General features: G+C 52.2%; 1 protein-coding gene across 5 annotated transcripts in view; it reads right to left on the bottom strand.

Annotated features, from left to right (window-relative positions):
- IL12RB1 (interleukin 12 receptor subunit beta 1) overlaps window positions 1–19,964 on the bottom strand; it is a 28,534-nt gene extending 8,570 nt beyond the window's left edge. For 3 of the 5 annotated variants that reach the window (XM_032267814.1, XM_032267818.1, XM_032267816.1), the window contains exons 1-12: window positions 19,704–19,964; window positions 18,174–18,218; window positions 15,691–15,750; window positions 14,597–14,711; window positions 13,007–13,176; window positions 10,003–10,142; window positions 8,950–8,980; window positions 7,502–7,621; window positions 6,681–6,763; window positions 5,286–5,523; window positions 1,956–2,123; window positions 780–917 (exon numbers count right to left, since the gene is read on the bottom strand). In XM_032267814.1, the coding sequence (XP_032123705.1) occupies window positions 780–917; window positions 1,956–2,123; window positions 5,286–5,523; window positions 6,681–6,763; window positions 7,502–7,621; window positions 8,950–8,980; window positions 10,003–10,142; window positions 13,007–13,176; window positions 14,597–14,711; window positions 15,691–15,750; window positions 18,174–18,218; window positions 19,704–19,770 (1,375 nt within the window). In that variant the 5' untranslated portion in view covers window positions 19,771–19,964. The remainder of the gene's footprint in view (window positions 1–779; window positions 918–1,955; window positions 2,124–5,285; window positions 5,524–6,680; window positions 6,764–7,501; window positions 7,622–8,949; window positions 8,981–10,002; window positions 10,143–13,006; window positions 13,177–14,596; window positions 14,712–15,690; window positions 15,751–18,173; window positions 18,219–19,703) is intronic. The other 2 variants (XM_032267817.1, XM_032267815.1) reach the window with 2 other exon arrangements.
- Window positions 19,965–22,771: the final 2,807 nt, after the last annotated feature.

The raw sequence follows: 22,771 nt of genomic DNA, 5'->3' as shown, positions 1-22,771 counted from the left end.
TTTAGGACCAGCCTGGGCAACATAGCGAGACCCTGTCTCTACAGAAAGAAAAACATTTGCCAACCATGGTGGCATGTGCCTGTAGCCCTAACTACTCAGGAGGCCAAGGTGGGAAGGCCACTTGTTACCAGGAGTTCGAGGCTGCAGTGAGCCACAATTGCACCACTGCATGCCAGCCTGGGCAACAGAGCAAGACTCTGTCTCCAAAAAAAGAAAACTATGAACAATCCCACTCAGAATGTCTTTGCCGCCCTGACTTCCACGTGTCCCGCCTGACGTGCAGTGGGTACCAGACGGCCAGGCGTGGTGCTCACGCCTGTCATCCCAGCACTTCGGGAGGCCGAGGTGGGAAGATTGCATTAGTCCACGAGTTTGAGACCGACTTGGGCAACACAGCGAGACCCTGTCTCTATTTCATTTTATTTATTTATTTTGAGATGAAGTCTCGCTCTGTCACCGAGGCTGGAGTGCAGTGGCGCGATCTCGGCTCACTGCAACCTCCGCCTCCTGGGTTCAAGCGATTCTTCTGCCTCAGCCTCCCTAGTAGCTGGGATTACAGGCTCCCGCCACTACACCCGGCTAATTTTTGTATTTTTAGTAGAGACGGGGTTTCGCCATGTTGGCCAGGTTGGTCTCAAACCCTTGACCTCAGGTGATTCACCCGCCTCGGCCTCCCAAAGTGCGGGGATGACAGGCGTAAGCCACCGTGCCCGGCCTTTATTTTTAAAAATTATTTAAAAAGAAAAAAAAGCGTAAACCTGTAGGTCTGGGCTACTTACCATTGCCTCCAAAGTGGTAGGCGGACAGAACTGTAGACCACAAGGTGAGCTTCTCTGGGCGCACAGAGGCCAAGACGGTAATGTAGTAACACTTTTCCTGCTCCATTGCCCCAAACTCTCGACTCCAGCTGTAGGTTGCTGGAAGAATAAAAAAAGGTCAAGCCATTCAGTAGATTGTGTTCCCATCTCTGCACCTTTGCATTGGCTGTGCCAGGAACCGCCCAGAAAACTCCTACTCATGCTTCAAAGCCCTTGCACCAATGTCCCCTCCTCCAGGATCTCTCCACTGTGCAACGCCCCTAACCCATCTCCATCCCCCTCTAACCCAGCCCTTAGTCCATGGAACCAGGGTTTGTTTTTTTTTTGGTTTTCTTTCGTTTTTTTTTTGAGACGGAGTCTTGCTCTGTCACCCAGGTTGGAGTGCACTGGGGCAATCTCAGCTCACTGCAACCTCCGCCTCCCGAGTAGCTGGGATTACAGGCACACGCCACCACGCCTGGCTAATTTTTATATTTTTAGTAGAGACAGGGTTTCTCCATGTTGGCCAGGCTGGTCTTGAACTCCTGACATCAGGTGATCTGCCCGCCTCAGCCTCCCAAAGTGCTGGGTTTACAGGTGTGAGCCACCGCGCCCAGTCAAAGGGCCAGGGGTTCTGTGTCCAGCTCTGTCTCCTCAGGCTGTGAATTTCTCAAGAAACAGCCTGACACTGAGGCTTCCAGGGACTCCGCCAGGCCCAGGGCAGGACGCAGGAGACTGAGAGGCCACTGGAGCCCCAGTCCCCCTTTCCCTAAAGACTCCTCATTAATTTGCCACCAGTATCTGTCGAACTGCCACCTTCCCTGGTGCGACTGAATGTTTAACCAACACCCTAGGATGTGAGATTCATTTTTTTTCTTTTATTTCCCCCCTTAATGACTTTCTTTTAACAGCAAGGACGTGAGATTCATTACCTGCAGGCATGAGACCTGCCCGGACCTGAGCCCAGATGCCAGCGGGAGTTACCAGACCCACATGGGTGAAAGGCTCCAAACCTCACCCTGTCCCTACCTCTGTGTGACCTCAAGTAAGCGGCAACACCTCTCTGGGCCTTAGACACCCGCTAGGTGCTTTCCTTGCAGGTCTGAACCCACCAGGAGCTAAAAGGGGGGGGCGCAGAGGCAGAGGTGGGCCCTGTACCCATTCCAGCCAGATCCGGGTCCTGCGGCGCAGTCAGGTTGCAGTTGGCAAGGCTCCCATGCTGGCCCACAGGCTGCCACTCGATGCAGTAGGTCGTGCTGTGAGCCCGGGCGGGCCAGTACAGGGTGGTCCCACTGGTTCCGACGCTGATGTTCAGAGCCCCTGGTTCTGGAAGGAGATGGGAGGGACCAATGGAGACAGTGGCCGCCCCTCTGCCTCCACAGCCTCTCTCTCACGGACTCGTCTATACTCTGACCCTGCAGGGCCAGGGGTGACTGTGTTTGGCTGTTTCCCTGCCCTGGAGGTTCCCTGGGGACCAGGCACAGAGTGGATGGCAGATGGTGTTTTTGTTTTTTCTTTCTTTTTTTTTTTTTTTTTTTCAGATGGAGTCTCGCTCTGTGGCCCAGGCTGGAGTGCAATGGCACGATCTCGGCTCACCGCAACCTCTGCCACCCAGGTTCAAGTGATTCTCCTGCCTCAGCCTCCTGAGTAACTGGGACTCCAGGCGCCTGCCACCACACCCAGCTAATTTTTTGTAGTTTTAGTAGAGACAGGGTTTCACTATCTCGGCCAGGCTGGTCTTGAACTCCTGACCTCATGATCCACCCTCCTCGGCCTCCCAAAGTGCTGGGATTACAGGCGTGAGCCACCACACCCAGCCTGTTTTTTTCCTTTTTCTTTGGAGATGGAGTCTTGCTCTGTCGCCCAGGCTAGAGCACAGTGGCACGATCTCAGCTCACTGCAACCCCCACCTCCCTGATTCCGACAATTCTCCTGCCTCAGCCTCCTGAGTAGCTGGGACTACAGGTTAATTATGTTTTTCTATTTTGGTGGAGACCGGGTTTCACTGTGTTGCCCAGGCTGGTCTTGAACTCCTGAACTCCAGTGATCCACCTGCCTTGGCTTCCTAAAGTTCTGGGATTACAGGTGTGAGCCACCACACCCAGTCAGCAGATGGTGTTTGAATGAGCTGAGTCCTCCTCCAGCCTAACTGCTGTCTCCCTGCCAGGATATTCACTGTGAGGCCTTCCTGTACTGCCATCACGCCCACCTGCAGCCTGGCGAGCGTCTCTGGCGGTGGCAGATACCTGGCCGCCCACCCGCTCGCCTTGCCTGGGCGGAGAGTGTGATGATCCAAGACCAGGCCCCCCTGGCCTGACCGGCCCCGCAGGTGGTCTCCTGCCAGACTCAGAAGCACGAGCACACGCCCACTCGGTCCCTGGGCAGATTTCTCCCACACCCTCTCGCCAGGGCGTCTGCACGAATGTTGGAGAGACGGGTACTGCTGGCAGTTCTGGGGATAGCAACCGCTGTTTGCTGAGTGCCCACTTCATGTGCCAAGCCAAGACTGAGAGCGTTTCGGGCACCACTTCACTATACTAGCGGACCAGGGTGGGGGCGGTGGCTCAAGCCTGTAATCCCAGCACTTTGGGAATCGGAGGCGGGTGGACGGCTTGAACCCAGGAGTTCCAGACCAGACTGGCCAACACAGGGAGACCCCTATCTCTACAAAAATAAAAATAAAAAATTAACCAGGTGTCGGGGTGCACGCCTGTAGTCCCAGCTACTCGGGAGGCTAAGGTGGGAGGATCTCTTGAGCCTGGGAGTTCAAGCCTGCAGTGAGCCATGATTGCACCACTGCACTCCAGTCTGCCAACAGACTGAGAACCTAGCTCAAAAATAGTAATAATAGTGGGCCGGGCGCGGTGGCTCACGCCTGTAACCCCAGCACTGTGGGAGGCCGAGGTGGGTGGATCACCTGAGGTCAGGAGTTTGAGACCAGCCTGGCCAACATGGTGAAACCCCGTCTCTACTAAAAATAGAAAAATTAGACCGGGTACGGTGGTGCACGCCTATAATCCCTACACTTTGGGAGGCCAAGGCAGATGAATCACTCGAGGTCAGGAGTTCGAGACCAGCCTGGCCAACATGGTGAAACCCCATCTTCACTAAAAATGCAACATTAGCCGGGCGTGGTGGCGCATGTAGTCCCAGCTTCTTGGGAGGGTGAGGCAGGAGAACTGCTCGAACCTGGGAGGTGGAGGTTGCAGTGAGCTGAGATCGTGCCACGGCACTCTAGCCTGACGGAGTGAGACTCCATCACAAGAAAGAAAGAAAAAAGACCTTAAATAAAGACACGGTTACCTCTAGCCTTTTTTTTTTTTTTTTGAGACAGAGTGTAGCTCTATCACCAGGTTGGAGTACAGGGGCGCGATCTCGGTTCCCTGCCATCTCTGCCTTCCTCGTTCAAGCCGTCTTCCCACCTCAGCCTCCCAAGTAGCTGGGACTACTGGTGTGCGCCACCATGTCTGGCTAATTCTTTTAAAAAGATTTTTAAGCTGGGCACGGTGACTCACGCCTGTAATCCCAGCACTTTGGGAGGCCAAGGTGGGCAGATCACGAGGTCAACAGATCGAGACCATCCTGGCCAACATGGTGAAACCCCGTCTCTATTAAAATACAAAAATTAGCTGGGCGTGGTGGCGCGTGTCTGTAGTCCCAGCTACTCGGGAGGCTGAGGCAGGAGAATTGCCTGAACCCAGGAGGCGGAGGATGCGGTGAGCCGAGATCGCGCCACTGCACTCCAGCCTGGTGCCTGGCGATAGAGCAAGACTCCCTCTCAAAAAAAAAAAAAAGGTTTTTAAGAGAGGGTCTCATTCTGTTAGCCAGGGTGAGTGCAGTGGCGCAGCTAGTTTTCTTTTGGTTTTGTTTTTTTTTTCAATATCGCATGCTATCCAGGCATGATGGCGCATGTCTATACTCCCAGCTATTCGGGAAGCTGAGGGAGAAAGATTGCCTGAGCCCAGAGGTTCAAGTCCAGCCTGGGTAACATAGCTAAGCAATGTCTCAAAAACAAACAAAACTGCATGATGGATCCTGATTACTGCTTTTTTTTTTTTTTTGAGACAGAGTTTCAACTTTTGTCCCCCAGGCTGAAGTGCAGTGGCATAGTCTCGGCTCACTGCAACCTACGGCTCCCGGGTTCAAGCGATTCTCCTGCCTCAGCCTCCTGAGTAGCTGGGACTACAGGCACGCGCCACCATGCCCAGCTAATTTTTGTATTTTTAGTAGAGACTGGGTTTCACCACGTTGGCCAGACTGGTCTTGAACTCCTGACCTTGGGTGAGCCTCCCACCTTGGCCTCCCAAAGTGCTGGGATCACAGGCGTGAGCCACTGTACCCGGCCCACTACTGAATTTTTGACACACCCCTAAAATTAGGCACTCTCTTAAAATTTCCCACCTCACTCATCTCATTCTGGTCTAGCTGAGGCTCAGAGTAGGTGCTCTGGGGGACCCTCATGCCGCCCCCCCCACCCAGAGGAGGCACCTGTGTGGGTGTCAGCAGGAATGTGCCACGTCTGGTTCAGGCCAGGACCAAATCGGTTCCAGGAGGTGACAGTCACGTTGTAGGCAGCACCCGAGAGATTGAGCGTTTTCCCCAGGTGCACGGTCCTGGTGGCCTTGGCCTTACACAGGCAGGACAGCATGTGGAGGCGCACACGGTAGGTGACCTCCGCGCCAGACGCCGGCCCTCGACAGCCTTCTGGAAGCTCCAGCTGGGTTGGCTGTCGTGGGTATGAAAGACAGCTCGTGGGGACCTCATCACACTCAGCATCCCACGGGCAGACAGCAGGACACAGCCTATGAGGACAGACTTGGCCAAAGGCCACAGCCAATAACATCCGTGAAAAATTAAAAAAAATAATACACCTCAGTGCTGGCAAAGCTGCTGTGAAACAGGCATTCACCGCCAGCACACATCTCGCTGGGAAGAGGGAGGAATTGACAAAACCTGCTGAGACTCAGGAAAACAAAAATGTTTCCGTCTTTTTTTTTTTTTTTTTTGGAGACGGAGTTTCACTCACGTTACCCAGGCTGGAGTGCAATGGCGTGATCTCGGCTCACTGCAACCTCCGCCTCCTGGGTTCAGGCAATTCTCCTGCCTCAGCCTCCTGAGTAGCTGGGATTACAGGCACGCGCCACCATGCCCAGCTAATTTTTTTGTAGTTTTAGTAGAGACGGGGTTTCACCGTTTTGACCAGGATGGTCTCGATCTCTTGACCTCGTGATCCACCCGCCTCGGCCTCCCAAAGTGCTGGGATTACAGGCGTGAGCCACCGCGCCCGGCCTAATGTTTCCGTCTTTTAACCCAGTTACCTCAAGCCAGAAAATTTTTCCTTAGAAAAGGAATTTGAGTTCAAGGAACATAAGAAGTAAAGGATTTTTGCTACAGCCTTACAGCAACGGCCAATTAGGGAGCTGGCTAAGATGATGTGGTACAGCCAACAAGTGGAATATTTGTCAGTTTTGTCTCAACAGAGATCATCCCTCTGTGACTCAGTTTCCCTCTCTGTAAAATGGGGCTAATCAGACTGCATTTAATGTGTTGTTTTGGGACTTAAAGCAATAATCTGCTACCCGGGCAGATGCATCACCATTATCTCCTTCTGGCTTTCTGGCTTCTGTGCAATTTCCCCACAGTCTGTTTCTCACACAGGGGCCAGAGAAAACCTGTGAACATCTGAGTCCAATTATGTCCCTCCCCTGCTCACACACATTCCATGGCTCCCTATTGCCTTCAGAATGAAACCCACAGTCTGCCCACTTCCTGCCGTCTCTACGTCTCGTCTCCCTCCGTCTCTCACTTGCTCATCCCCCTCCAGCCTTCTACCTCCTGCTCCCCATTCCAGGCCAGCCCACAGCCCTGTCACAGCCCCGTTACCTGCTCTTTGAGGGTCAGCCGCCTCCTGCCATCCCGGCCCAGCTGCTCCACCGAGAACCTCACCTGAGGTGGTGGGGGGTTTTCTGCATCAGAACAAAACCAACCACACAAATTGAAAGTAGAGAAAGAGACCAGACGTGGTGGCTCACGCCTGTCATCCAAGCACTTTGGAGGCCAAGGCGGGTGGATCACCTGAGGTCGGGAGTTCAAGACCAGCCTGACCAACATGGTGAAACCCTGTCTTTAAAAAAAAAAAAAAAAAGAAGAAGAAGAAAGAAGAAAAAGACTGATGGATGTTTTGTTTGTAAATAATGGATTCTCCACATTCACAAAGTGAAAATCCCTCGCTTCCCCAAATGCAGAAAAGAGAACTGGAGAAAGAAAAATTAACACCATTTGCGTCCCCGGGGATAACTGCCACCTGTAATTTCATGTTGCCTGCTTTTCTGGGAGAGGGTGGTGGTGCAGAGTTTCACTCTATCACCCAGGATAGAGTGCAGTTGTGCCATCCTGGCTCCCTGCAACCTCAGCCTCCTGGGTTCAAGCGATTCTCCTGCCTCAGCCTCCCAAGTAGCTCACACCACACCTAGGTGTAGTGCTAGGATTACAGGCATCAGCCACCGCGCCCAGCCCCCTTTTATTTTATATTTTAGAGATGGGGTCTCACTGTGTTGCCCAGGCTGGTCTAAAATCACTGGCCTAGAGTGATCCTCCTGCCTCAGCCTCCTGAGCAGCTGGAACTACAGGGGTGCACCACCACCTCCGGCCGTGGCCTTATTTCTAACGCCTGCCCCTGTCCCCATGGCCCGGATGGATCTTACTGGGGGGAATGCACACAGGGCTGCTCCACTTGCTCCACAGACTTCGCTGGTTCTCCCAGTGCCGTCGTCGGAGCTGGAATTCCTGGGCCACATTCATCTCCAGGGGGCAGAGGCAGGACTCTGGGGAGAGGCAGGTTGAACATCAGGCTGTAAGAATTGTCCGGCACTGGGCCGGGCACAGTGGCTCAGGCCTGTAATCCCAACACTTTGGGAGGCTGAGGCAGGTGGATCACGAGGTCAGGAGTTCAAGACCAGCCTGGTCAATGTAGTGAAACCCCGTCTCTACTAAAAATACAAAAATTAGCCGGGTGCGCTGGCAGCCTGTAATCCCGGCCACTTGGGAGGCTGAGGCAGGAGAATCGCTTGAGCTGGGGAGGCGGAGGTTGCGGTGAGCTGAGATCGCACCAGTGCACTCCGGCCTGGGCAACAAAAGTGAAACTCCACCTCAAAGAAAAAAAAAAGAATTGTCTAGGACTTGGTACCAGTCACTTAGCCATCATGCACTTATTGAACCCCAACTGTGTATAGAGCCACGTGCTGGGCCCCGGGGGCTCAGAAGGACAGGCCAGGCCCTGTCTTCTTATGGCTTTCGAGATCACCCACATCCATCCCTGCCCTGAATTCAAGTCCTGGCCATGGCCATCCCTGGGGTCATGACCTTGGCCAAAGGCTTCTCACCCTCTCCAAGGCTTTTTTTTTTTTTTTGAGACAGAGTTTCGCTCTTGCTGTCCAGGCTGGAGTGCAGTGGCGTGATCTCAGCTCACCACAACCTCCGCCTCCTGGGTTCAAGCCATTCTCCTGCCTCAGCCTCCCCAGTAGCTGGGATTACAGGCACCCACCATCACGCCAGGCTAATTTTGTATTTTTAGTAGAGACGGGATTTCTCCATGTTGGTCAGGCTGGTCTCGAACTCACGACCTCAGATGATCCGCCCGCCTCAGCCTCCCAAAGTGCTGGGATGACAGTGTGAGCCACTTGTTTCCCCACCTGCAAAATGGGAGTAATCCAATACTGAACTGTGGGGCAGGGCAAGAGGCACACAAATGGCCGGGCGCGGTGGCTCAAGCCTGTAATCCCAGCACTGTGGGAGGCCGAGGCGGGTGGATCACGAGGTCAAGAGATCGAGACCATCCTGGTCAACATGGTGAAACCCCATCTCTACTAAAACTACAAAAAATCAGCTGGGCATGGTGGCGCGTGCCTGTAATCCCAGCTACTCAGGAGGCTGAGGCAGGAGAATTGCTTGAACCCAGGAGGCGGAGGTTGCGGTGAGCCGAGATCGCGCCATTGCACTCCAGCCTGGGTAACAAGAGCGAAACTCCATCTCAAAAAAAAAAAAAAAAAAAAGAGGCACACAAATAACTCAGCATTGGGCCTGGCATACAGTAGGCGCTCAATTAATGCCAACTTGCTGCAGCTGCTGCTGTCATTGCTATTGTTATTCTCACCAGTATCGCCATCTTGAGGTCCGCAGTCACCCTAGAAGAAGAATGTATACACATATTGTTTTGCATTTTGGTGCTAAAAAATATTTACTGTTTTACAATTATTTATTTAAAATTATGTACTTATTTATCTGAGACAGGGTCTCACGCTGTCATCTAGGCTGGAGTGCAGTGGTGCAATCACAGCTCATTGAAGCCTCAGCCTCCCAGGGATCAGGTGATCCTCCCACCTCAGCCTCCCGGGTAGCTGGGACCACAGACGTGCACCATCACACTCAGCTAATTTTTGCATTTTTGGTAGAGACGGGGTTTCACCGTGTTGCTCACGCTGGTTTCAAACTCCTGGCCTCAAGTGATCCACTCCACCTTGGCCTCCCAAAGTGCTGGGATTACAGATGTGAGCCATCACACCTGGCCACGGTCTTTTTTTTTTTTAAATAATTTTTTTTGGGGGCCAGGCGTGGTGGCTCACGCCTATAATCCCAGCACTTTGGGAGGCCGAGGCGGGCGGATCACCTGAGGTTAGGAGTTCAAGACCAGCCTGGCCAACATGGTGAAACCCCGTCCTTGAAAAATAAAAATAAAAAAGTAAAAAATAAAAAAGTAAAAGAAAAAAAGTTTTTTAATTAAAAAAATAAGGCCAGGCATGGTGGCTCACGCCTATAATCCCAGCACTTTGGGTGGCCGAAGTGGGCAGATCATGAGGTCAGGAGATCTAGACCATCTTGGCTAATACGGTGAAACCCCATCTCTACTAAAAATACAAAAAGTATCTGGGTGTGGTGGCGTGTACCTGTAGTCCCAGCTACTCGGGAGGCTGAGGCAGGAGAATTGCTTGAACCTGGGAGGCAGAGGTTGCAGTGAGCTGAGATCGCGCCATTGCACTCCAGCCTGGGTGACAGAGTAAGACTCCATCTAGGAAAAAAAAAAAATCTCAGGGGCTAGCGTGGGGGCTGGTTGGGAGGAGAGACAGACGCAGAGATGGTGAGACTGATCTGGGGATGCAGGTGCCCTGGAGACGCCCGTGCCCACCATGGACTTGGGAAACAAACTCACCAACTTCCACGGGCTGCTGTGTGTCCGGTGCCGGAACTGCACCTCGGCACGAACCTGCTTGTCTGGGGTCTCCCACTCCAGACGCAGCTGCCCGGCCGACTTGGACACCCTGATGTCTCCCAGAGGAGGCTCGTATCTAACTGGAAGCAGAGGTGGGGATTGGCGACTGGCAGCCCACACGTATGAGAATTAATGGCCCTGAAAATCCACCCAGCCCAGGGTAAGCAACTGAGTCCCTAAATATGAACTGGGGGACACCCTGAGGGTCCCAGATAAGCCTGGAATTCTATGATTCAAAAAGTCAGGATTTGTACCCAAGCCACACACGGTGGCTCACTCTGTAATTCCAGTATTTTGGGAGGCCAAGGCAGGAAGTTTGCTTGAGCCCAGGAGTTCGAGACCAGCCTGGGCAACATAGCGAGACCCCTCTCCCCCTCAATGTCTACATAGAAATTAGCTTGGCCTGGTACTTGATGACTGGTTCCAGCTACTGGGGAGACTGAGGTGGGAGGACCACGTGATCCTAGGAGGTCAAGGCTGAAGTGAGCCCTAGTCGCACCATGCGCTCCAGTCTAGGAGACAGAGGGAGAGCTTGTCTCTAAAAACAAAAATAAGGCTGGGTGTGGTGGCTCACGCCTGTAATCCCAGCACTTTGGGAAGCCGAGGCAGGTGGACCACCTGAGGTCAGGAGTTCGAGACCAGCCTGGTCAACATGGTGAAAGCTTGTGTCTACTAAAAATACAAAAATTAGCCGGGCATGGTGGTGGATGCCTGTCATCCCAGCTACTTGGAAGGCTGAGGCAGGAGAATGGCTTGAACCTGGGAGGCGGAGGTTGCAGAGAGCCGAGGTCGTGCCACTGCACTCCAGCCTGGGTGACAGAGCGAGACTCCATGGCTGTGCAATGGCGTGATCCCAGCTCACTGCAACCTCTGCCCCCCAGGTTCAAGCCATTCTGCTGTCTCAGCCTCCCAGGTAGCTGGGATGACAGATGCACGCCACCATGCCAGGCTAATTTGGTATTTTTAGTAGAGACAGGGTTTCTCCATGTTGGTCAGTCTGGTCTTGAACTCCCAAGCTCAGGTGATCCACCCGCCTCAGCCTCCCAAAGTGCTGGGATTATAGGCGTGAGCCACCGCCCCCGGCCAATAAATAATTTTTTAATAAAGATTCATACACAGGATCCTGCTAGTGAAGATATTTTTTAAATATTAACACCGATTGTTGGCAGGGCTCTGATGGGACAGGCACTTTTGTAAATTGCTTGCCGGAGAATAATTGATTTTTTTTTAGAACTATTAGGGAAATCTTAGTTTTTAGATCAATTTCAAGGAAACTGACCTAAGGAGAGACATAAATTAGCATAAATTAGTCTTGCTGCACCGTGGTCATACCCTGCCTGATTCTTTTTCATATCATTATATTTTTTTTTTATAGAGACAGGATCTCCCTATGTTGCCCAGGCTGGAGTGCAGTGGCTATTCACAGGTGCGATCCCACGACTGATCAGCACGGGAGTTTTGACCTGCTCTGTTTCTGACCTGGGCCAGTTCACCCCTCCTTAGGCAACCTGGTGATCTCCCGCTCCCGGGAGGTCACCATATTGATGTTGAACTTAGTGCGGACACCCGATCGGCATAGCGCACTACAGCCCAGAACTCCTGGGCTCAAGCGATCCTCCCACTTCAGCCTCCCAAGTAGCTGGGACTACAGGCACGTGCCACTGTGCCCAGCTATATCATCGTATAAATTTAAGAGGTAAGATGGTTTGATATACATGTCCATAGTGAAATGATTACTATAGTAAGCAATTTAACATATCCATGGCCAGGCACAGTGACCCATGCCTGTACTCCCAGCACTTTGAGAGGCCAAGACAGGAGGATCTTTTGAGTCCAGGAGTTTGAGACCAGCCTGGCCAACATGACAAGACCTCATCTCTTTAAAAAAAAAAAAAAAATATATATATATATATACACACACACACACACATAATATATTATATATTCATCACCTTCCATAGTTACTTTATTGGTATGTGATAAGAACACCTAAAATCTATTCTTTTTTTTTTTTTTTTTTTTATGAGACAGAGTCTTGCTCTGTAGTCCAGGCTGGAGTGCAGTGGCTCGACCTTGGCTCACTGCAACCTCCACTCCACCAGGTTCAAGCAAATCTCCTGCCTCAGCCTCTTGAATAGCTGGGATTACAGACACCCACCACCATGCCTGGCTAATTTTTGTATTTTTAGTAGATGGGGTTTTGCCATGTTGGCCAGACTGGTCTCGAACTCCTGACCTCAGGTGATCCACTTGCCTTGGCCTCCCGAAGTGTTAGGATTACAGGTGTGAGCCACCACACCCAGCCCTAAAATCTATTCTTTTTGCAAATTTTCAATATACAATGCAATTTTTTTTTTTTTTTTTGAGGCAGAGTCTCACTCTGTTGCCCAGGCTGGAGTGCAGTGGCTCGATCTCGGCTCACTGCAACCTCTGCCTCCCGGGTTCAAGTGATTCTCCTGCCTCAGCCTCCTGAGTAGGTGGGATTACAGGCGCATGCCACCCCAACCGGCTAATTTTTTGTATTTTTAGTAGAGATGGGGTTTCACTGTGTTAACCAGGATAGTTTTGATCTCCTGACCTCGTGATCCACCCGCCTCGGCCTCCCAAAGTGCTGGGATTACAGGCGTGAGCCACCGCGCCTGGCCAAATACATGATGTTGAGTCATGAGAACGGATATTAAGAACCCAGTCAGGTCCTGGTGGCATTACGGATAGCAGACACCGGAAGCAACCTAAGTGCCCAGTAATAGGGGTTTAGTCGGGGGGCATTAAAAGACTGCTTTGTCACAGTAGTGTTTGTGTGACACTACATGAAGTGACAATGGCTAGTGGCCTCATAGTATCAAGTCCCTTGCCGGGGCCCAGAATCCCCTCCAGCTCCAGCTTCGCAGCCTGATGGCCTCTCTGAGTGAAAAAAGGACGGGGAGGAGAACGAGGTGCTGACCTGAGTTGTAGAGCTGCAGGGTCACATTAGTAGACTTCTCTGTCTGGTTCCTGGCCCGGGATTCCACCCAGAGTGTAACGGTGCAGAGCACAGGCACCCTGGCCTGGTCGGAGAAACGTAGCCGGGTGGCTGAGCCTGCGGCAAAGTAGCAACAGCGCCCAGAGCTAAGGCTGCAGCAGTAAAGAGGGTGTTAGTACCGAGTCTGGGGTCCTAGTGGACCCCACAGCCGACTTTTTTTTTAATTTTTTTTTTATCACATCCCAGCATCTTTTATTTTTATTTTTATTTTTATTTTATTTTTTTTTTGGAGATGGAGTCTCTTTCTGCCACTCAGGCTGGAGTGCAGTGGCCCGATCTCGGCTCACTGCAACCTCCACCTCCCGGGTTCAAGCAATTTTCCCATCTCAGCCTCCCTAGTAGCTGGGATTACAGGCTTACACCATCACATCTGGCTAAGTTTTCTATTTTTAGTAGAGACAGGGTCTCACCATGTTGGCCAGGCTGGTCTCTAATTCCTGGCCTCAAGTGATCCGCCCGCCTCAGCCTCCCAAAGTGCTGGGATTCCAGGCGTGAGCCACCACGCTCAGCATCCTTTTCTGCCCCTCATCTTTTTCTGCCACCTGTACACCTCCTCCCCTAGCCTAGGGTTCCTTGGAGATCAGTCTGGGACTGAAGGGGTTTGAGGGACCCCAGTATCTCCCAGCACGGACTGCGCCATGAGAGAAGAAATAAATGAAACGGCTGGGCGCGGTGGCTCACGCCTGGAATCCCAGCCCTTTGGGAGGCCAAGGCGGGCGGATCATTTGAGGCCAGGAGTTAGAGACCAGCCTGGCCAATATGGCGAGACACTGTTTCTACTAAAAATACAAAAATTAGCCAGCACAGTGGCGTGAGCCTGTATATCCAGCTACTCAGGAGGCTGAGGCAGGAGAATCACTTGAACCCAGAAGGCACAGGTTGCAGTGAGCTGAGATTGCACCACTGCACTCTAGCCTGGACAACAGCACAAGACTCCGTCTCAAAAAAAGAAAAAAATGAATGGATGGATGGGTGGATGGATAGATGGACGGATGGGTGGATGGGTGATGGGTGGATGGATGGATGGATGGATGGATAGGTGGATGGGTGATGGGTGAGTGGATGGATGGATGGATGGGTGGGTGGATGGATGGATGAATGATGGATGGATGGATGGGTGATGGGTGGATGGATGGATGAATGATGGATGGATGGATGGATGGGTGATGGGTGGATGGATGGATGGATGGCTCGCTGGATGGATGGATAGGTGGATGGGTGATGGGTGGATGTATGGATGGATGGATGAATGGATGAATGAATGGACAAGTGAAAGGGTGGAGAAGAAAGGAGGACTTGAAAGGCCCTCATGGTCACCCACCTGGGATGCCTACCCTCACTGAGCACCCCCCCAACAATCCTCGAACCCTCTCTTCTTAGATGAGAGATGGAAGTCTGGGAAGGAGGGATGAGCCAGCCAATATCACGAATCTGAAAGCAGGGGCACCAGGGCGGGCTGGAGCAAGAGTCGGGTGGTGGCTGAGGGTTTGGGAATGGAAGAGGGGTCCTCACCAGCACCTCAGGAAGTGGCTGACCCCAGCCGTGGGACCCTCATACTGCCAGGAGCACTCATAACCAGCGCTGGGTATCCGATAGCAGCTCAGGTTCCTGGGGCCGGAGGCTGAGCCTGGAAGAGATCCTGTCGGCTTCAGAACAGACCAGAGTCTGGAGGGGTCTTTGTTGCTAGGACAAATCTTGGTGATGCTTACATCTTTCAGCGTCACCTCGTCCTAAACCCTCCCTGCGTCCTTCCCACCTCATCTCCTGCCATCTCTTCCCTCAACCTATTCCAAATCCTAGGCTATGACCTTGGGAGGTCAGCTGAGCTCAGGGCTAGGTCCCTATGTCTAGAACTGTGTCTGCACGTAGTAGGTGCTCAGTAAATCACTATCAAACAAAATAATGAACAGTGTGTCTGGTCAGTGTCAGACCCTTTGCATGGTGCATTATGAGCATAAAGTTCCAACAGTAAGGCCGGGCACGGTGGCTCGCGCCTGGAACCCCAGCACCTTGGGAGGCTGAGGTGGGCGGATCACTTGAGGTCAGGAGTTCGAGATCAGCCTGACCAACATGGTGAAACCCCGTCTCTACTAAAAATACAAACATTAGCCGGACATGGTGGTGGGTGCCTGTAATCCCAGCTACTCGGGAGGCTGAGGCCGGAGAATGGCTTGAACCCAGAGAATGGCTTGAACCCAGGAGGCAGAGGTTGCCGTGAGCTGAGACCATACCACTGCACTCCAGCCTGGGCGGCAGAGCAAGACTCTGCCTCAAAAATAAATAAATAAAATAAATGTTCCAATAATTTATTGGGTTATGCTTATAACAGGTACTTTTCCCAATGTACTGACCAGTCCGAACAGACACAGACACCAGCCCTGAGACCATGCTAGGGAAGGGATGAGGTTCAGAGAGGCTGCTGGCTGCCCCAGGACACCCTGAACCTGGTGAGAATGGGCCAGCAGGGGGTGGGGTGGGGGCTCCCAACACTATAGTCGAGGCTGGGTCTGTGGCTGGGTGGAGAAGGCCGAGGGAGGGGCTGCTGTGGATGGGGTCAGGCAGAGCCCTGCATAATCCTCAGCGAACCACAAGGAGCTGCCCCGAACCTGAGTCTGCATCGGGATACGGCGGGTCTTGAAAACAGCATTCGCTGGTTCTGCAGGCAGCTGCAAAGGCAGTGAAGACATAATGACATCCCGGCCTTGCACTGTGTGGGGGGAAGGCTCGACCTGGGGGTCTACACCCAAGTGATCATCAGCCCTCTCCCCCACCGACCTTCCCACCTATGCACCCACCACCACTGCCCGTCCATCCATGTATTTATTCATCCATCCGCCATCTACCCATCCATCCATCCATCCATAAATTCATCCATTCACCCATCCATTCATCCATGTATTCATCCACCCCACCATCCACCCATCCACCCATCTACACATCCATTCATGTATTCATTAATCCATCCATCTGCTCATCCCACGTATTCCTCCATCCATCCATGAATTCATCCACCCATCCACCCATCTACCCATCCATCCATCCATCCATCCACCCATCTATCCATCCATCCATCCATCCATCCATCCATCCACCCATCTACCCATCCATCTATTCAACCATCCATGTATCCATTCATCCATCCACCCATCTATCTGTCCATCCATCCATCCCACCATTCACCCATTCATCCATCCATCCATGTATTCATTAATCTATCCATCCATCCATGAAGTCATCCACCTATCCATGTATTCATTAATCCACCCATCCATCTATGGGTTCATTCATGAATTCATCCATCCATCCATGCATTCATTCATCTATCATCCATTCACCCACCCATCTACTCACCAGTCTATCCATCCACACATCCATGTATTCATTCATCCATTCATTCATAGACGCACCCACCCATCCATTTATCTACCTACCGATATATCCATCCAGCCACACATTCATCCATCCATCCATTCGTCCATCCATTCATCCACCTGTGTATTTATTCATTCCTCCATCCATTCATTTATTCACCCATCCACCTGTCTATCCATTCATCCACCACCCACTAGTCCTCAGAGGTTGAGATGCATATTGGGGAGACACTGTCAGGAGGTCCCCCCAGCAAGAAAAAACAGTGGATCCACAGTCTGGAGGGCAGGGAGAAGTAGGGTGTGCCTGGATTGGCGTCAGTGTCTGAAGCCGGCATGGGGAGAGACAGTCGAGGCTGCATGGCAGGGAGGGGCCTGCCAGGGCTGGCCCAGGCAAGTACACTGGCCCAACAGCAGTCACGGCAATCATCAATAACCTTTCCCCAGGAGGCAGCGACCTCCCTCAGCCACCCCGTGCCCTTTGGGAGTGCCACTGTGTGCCAGGTGTGGAACTGGGTGACAGGGGGAGGGGGATGCCACTATGGATGGGGTCAGGAAGAGCATGACACCCCCATCGCCACAAGAAGGACCTGCCCTGAGACCCGCAGGCAGATCAGAAGCCTTGAGGGAGAAGGCGACACCCCAGGAAACAGCCCTAGGGGTCCGACCTTGGGGGAGGAAGGGCGCTTAACACACAGGGCTCTCCATCCTTCCATCACTCTGATGAAACAGAACCCCCCCCGACCCACCCCTGACAGCCTAAAGCCCATCTTCCTTCCCTCCCCCTGAACTGACCACTCACTGTCACATCGCCAAGCCACCTCGTGGGCTGCCCCCGGCCCCCTCCCCGCTGCTGGTCTCCAGCCATGCCTGGCCCTTGAAGACGCTGGGGCCTTGAGGTGTGGCCAGCCCTGCTGTGGGCACTCTACAGGCTCTCAGTGCATCTCCAGAGCCAGTGAAACAGTCAGCACCCCACTAATCCCCAATGTACAGAGAAGGAAAGTTTATATAATATCATTATTGTTGTTGAGATGGAGCCTTGCTCTGCCACGCAGGCTGGAGTGCAGTGGCGCGATCTCGGCTCACTGCAACCTCTGCCTCTCAGGTTCAAGTGATTCTCCTATACCTCAGCCTCCCGAGTAGCTGGGACTACACGTGTGCGCCACCACACCTGACTAATTTTTGTATTTTTAGTAGAGATGGGATTTCACCATGTTGGCCCAGCCTAGTCTTGATCTCTTGACCTTGTGATCTGCCTGCCTTGGGTACTGGGATTACAGGCGTGAGCCACAGCGCCCAGCCTCAAAAATTCTCTATTTGGTCAGGAAGCAGAGTTGGACCACAGCCCAACTTCATGACTGTCTGTCCAGTACTCTTTCCATCACCCGAGACAGCCTCCCATTTACATGGCCTCTGATGCTGGGGCCCCCTGCCTGGGCTGCCCCAGGAGAACTCCAAAGATCGCTCTGTTAGCTGCCACCTATGCTTCTCAACCGATGTCCGGGAATTAGGCTGCGGTCAGAGGATTTACCCCTATCTTATCCTAGCATGAACTGAGGCCCAGCCAGACAGTGCCCAAACCTAGCATGACAGCCTCTATGTGGGACACCCACCGATGCCCAGTGTAAGAGCCCACTAGTCCGGAGCTGAATCCCCCACCCCCCAGGCTCAAAGTTCTGGTCCCAGCCTCTTATTCCCCACCCCTTGCCCCAAGTACTCACCCCTGAGAGGCTCCTGGGGGCAGGTCCTGGCTGTGGAAGCCTCTCCTGTTGGTCAAGGAGAAGGGAGTGAGTCTTTGGGGATGGGCCATGCACTCCGCAGGGCATTCTCAGTGGTATGCCCAGGCCCTGGCACAGGGTGGCTGTCAAGGCATTCCGGGTGAATGGACAAGTGTGCTTCCTGAATAGCTGGGATTACAGGCATGAGTCACCATGCCCAGCTAATTTTTGCTTTTTTTTTTTTTTTTTTGAGACGGAGTTTCGCTCTTGTTACCCAGGCTGGAGTGCAATGGCGTGATCTCGGCTCACCACAACCTCTGCCTCCTGGGTTCAGGCAATTCTCCTGCCTCAGCCTCCTGAGTAGCTGGGATTACAGGCACACGCCACCATGCCCAGCTAATTTTTTGTATTTTTAGTAGAGACAGGGTTTCACCATGTTGACCAGGATGGTCTCGATCTCTTGACCTCGTGATCCACCTGCCTTGGCCTCCCAAAGTACTGGGATTACAGGCGTGAGCCACCACGCCCAGCCAATTTTTGCATTTTTAATAGACACAGGGTTTCACTATGTTGGCCAGGCTGGCCTTGAACTCCTGACCTCGAGTGATCCACCTGTCTTGGCCTCTCATAGTGCTGGATTTACAGGAGTGAGCCACTGCACTGGGCCTGAGATGATTTAAAGTATCTGGCAAGGCCAGGCGCGGTGGCTCACACCTGTAATCTCAGCACTTTGTGAGGCTGAGATAGGTGGATCATTTGACCCCAGGAGTTCGAGACCAGCCTGGGCAACACAGTGAGACCCTGTCTCCGCAAAAAGTACATGCCAAAAAAAAAAATTAAACAGGCATGGTGGTGTGCACCTGCAGTCCCGGCTACCCAAGGGGCTAACGCAGGAGGATCGATTGAGCCCAGGTGGTCAAGGCTGTGGTGAGCTATGATCAGACCACTGGATTCCAGCCTGGTGAAAGAGTGAGACCCTGTCTCAGTAAATAAATAAAGTATACAGAAGGATGCATGTAGGTTATATGCAAATACTTTACCATCAGGAACTTGAACATCCTTGGATTATCTGCAGAGGGTCCTGGAACCATTGCCCCATAGATACGGGGAGAGCTGACTGCATACACTATATTATGTATGTCTATCTCTTCTAAACTACATATATAAGATACTAGCCTATGTATACCTACTAGATACATACTTGCTTTTTATTCCTTCCTTGGTTTCTTTTCTCATTTAACTGGGAGAGGTGGAAAAGATTTAGTGAATTTCACAGAACAGAAAATCAAGACCTAGTGAATTTCACAGAGGAATCAAGACCTCGTGAATTTCACAGAAGAGAAAATCAAGACCAGAGGAAAGATATCCAAGTTTGATCCCAGAAGCCATGGCTGCCCATCTCCCGTGTGACAGCAGGAAAGACTGAGGCACAGAGAGATGAAACCAACCCACAGAGCAGGCCCACAGCTCCCCCCACACACATGCGCCTCCCCCCAGCAAGAGGAGCCGCCATGCCAGGGTGGGGGGACTCACCGCCCTGCTTGGACAGCAGGAGGAGGAGGAGGAGGAGCGGGACCCCCCAGGTCCCCAGCGGCCCCATCGGATCCACGTGGAGCCCCGAAGCTGCAGGGGAGCCTCTCTGCCACCAGCGAGGTTCAGCCGCCCGGTCCCCACTCCGGAACACATTTGAAGCTGAGCAAGGGAAAAAGATGAAAAAAAAAAAAAAAGAAAGAAAGAAAGAAAGAAAAAAGAATAAAAGTGTCACAGCCCATCCCTAGGGCGAGTCAAAGTGAAAGAGAAACCCAGGAAGTCAGCTTCGTGGTGGCGGTGATGGTAGCGGCCACAAACTCCTTTGGGGCAACTCGGGGTTCTAGGGGTTCTGTCCTGCTGACCCCAGATCTGACCGGAATGCCCAGGTGCCAGCCTCATGGGCTACCTGTGGTTCCATCCGCCTGGCCAGGTCCCTGGCGCTCTCTAGCCAAATTCTTTTTTTTTTTTTTTTTTTTAAATAAAGATGGGGTTTCACCATGATGGCCAGGCTGGTCTTGAACTCCTGACCTCAAGAAATCCTCTTGCCTCAGCCTCCCAAAGTGCTGGGGTTACAGGTGTAAGCTACCATGCATGGCTGCCAAATTCTTTTTTTTCTTCTTTTGAGACACGGTCTTGATCTGTGGCCCAGGGTGGAGTGCAGTGGCGTAATCACAGCTCACTGCAACATCAGCCTCCCTTGGTTCAGGCCATTCTCCTACCTCAGCCTCCCCAGGAACCAGGACTACAGGCATGCACCACCATGCCTAGCTAATTTTTACATTTTTTGTAGAGACAGGGTTTTGCCATGTTGCCCAGGCTGGTCTTGAACTCCTGGCTTCATATGATCTGTCCACCTTGGGATCACAGGCGTGAGCCACCTCACCTGGCCATCTGGCCAGCTTCTGAGACTGAGACTCAAGAGCTGAAGGACAGCAGTGTTCTTGGATGGCTTCCGTTTATCCTTCCAACAAATTCTACAAAGAACCTGCAGCGTGCTGGCCCCCCAAAATGCCCACCTCCCCATATCCCAAGCTCCAGCCTGGATCCTCATATCTTTTTTCCTTCAGATGCAACTTTAGGCCTGGCGCGGTGGCTAACACCTCTAATCCCAGCACTTTGGGAGGCTGAGGCGGGTGGATCACCTGAGGTCAGGAGCTTGAGACTAGTCTGACCAACATGGTGAAACGCTGTCTCTACTAAAAATACAAAAATTAGTCGGGCATGGTGGCATATGCCTGTAATCCCAGCTACTTGAGAGACTGAGGCAGGAGAATTGCTTAAACCTGGGAGGCGGAGGTTGCAGTGAGCCAAGATCATGCCATTACACTCCAGCCTGGGCAACAACAGCAAAACTCAGTCTCAAAAAAAAAAAAAAAAAAAAAAAAGATGCAACTTTAGGGCTGGATTCAGTGGCTCACACCTCTAACCCCAGCACTTTGAGAAGTCGAGGTGGGAGGATCACTTGAGCCCAGGACTTGAGGCTAGCCTGAGCAACATGGCAAGACCCCATCTCTAGAAAAAATAAAAAATTAGGCCTGGCGCAGTGGTCATGCCTGTCATCCCAGCACTTTGGGAGGCTGAGGCAGGTCGATCGCCTGAGGTCAGGAGTTCAAAACCAGCCTGGTCAACATGGTGAAACCCTGTCTCTACTAAAAGTACAAAAATTAGCTATGGGTATGGTGACACGCGCCTGTAATCCCAGCTACTCAAGGGGCTGAAGCAGGAGAATCGCCTGAACCTGGGAGGCGGAGGTTGCCGTGAGCCGAGAATGCACCACTGCGCTCCAGCCTGGGCGACAGAGCAAGACTCCGTCTCGAAATAAATAAATAGCTGGCCATGGTGTTGTGCATCCGTAGTCTCAGCTACTCAGGAGGCTGAGGATGGAGAATAGCTTGATCCCAGGGGGTTTGCGGCTGCAGTGAATCGTGATCGTGCCACTGACTCCAGCCTGGATGACAGAGCAAGACTCTGTCTCTTAAAAAAAAAAAAAATTAAGACATGCAACTTCGTTTTTCCCCATGTTTCATTTCTTAGCCTCTGAGTATTTCATTTTCTGCCCTTCCCTCCCCACTGTCGGCAAAGCCTCTAAATGTCAGTGGAGAAGATCTGATGCAAGCTACCTCGTGGATGAACCCTAATAAACATTGTGCTGGTCGGGCGCCGTGGCTCACACCTGTAATTCCAGCACACGGGGAGGCCAAGGTGGGCTGATCACCTGAGGTCAGGAGTTTGAGACCAGCCTGGCCAACATGGTGAAATCCCATCTCTACTAAAAGTACAAAAATTAGCCAGGCGTGGTGACATGTGCCTATAATCCCAGCACCCGGGAGGCTGAGGCAGGGAAAATTCCTTGGACCCGGGAGGCAGAGGTTGCAGTGAACAGAGATCTTGCCATTGCACTCCAGCCTGGGTGACCGAGTGAGACTCCATCTCAAAAAACAAAAACAAAAAAAACCCATCATGCTGGGTGGATGAAGATGGACAGGAAAGGCACATATTGTACGACTCCACTTATATAAAATACCCAAAATAGGAAAATGTACAGAGGCAGACAGCAGATGAGTGGTTGTCAGGGGCTGGGGGGGAGGCGGGAGTGAGAAGTGACTGCTGATGTATGCGGGGTTTCCTTTTGGGGTGATGCAAATGTTCTGGAACCAGGGAGAGGCGCTGGCTGCACAACACTGTGAATGTGCTAAATGTCACTGAATCGTCTGCTTTAAAATGATGAATTTCCGGCCGGGCATGGTGGCTCACTCCTGTAATCCCAGCACTTTGGGAGGCCGAGCCAGGCGGATCATCTGAGGTCAGGAGTTCGAGACCAGCCTGGCCAACATGGAGAAACCCCGTCTTTACTAAAAAAACAAAAATTAGCCAGGCGTGGTGGCAGGCACCTGTAATCCCAGCCACTCGGGAGGGGGAGGCAGAGGTTGCAATGAGCCGAGATCGCACCACTGCACTCCAGCCTGGGCAAGAGAGGGAGACCCTGTCTCAAAAAAAAAAAAAAAAAAAGATGATGAATTTTAGGTTATGCGAGGCGCATCAACTACAGAAAAAAGAAATATTCTCAGAGT

This window comes from Sapajus apella, unplaced genomic scaffold (assembly GCF_009761245.1).
Source record: "Sapajus apella isolate SASKATOON/1434 unplaced genomic scaffold, GSC_monkey_1.0 scaffold173, whole genome shotgun sequence".
Lineage (NCBI taxonomy): Eukaryota > Metazoa > Chordata > Mammalia > Primates > Cebidae > Sapajus > Sapajus apella.
This window is presented reverse-complemented; position numbering and strand designations above follow the sequence as displayed.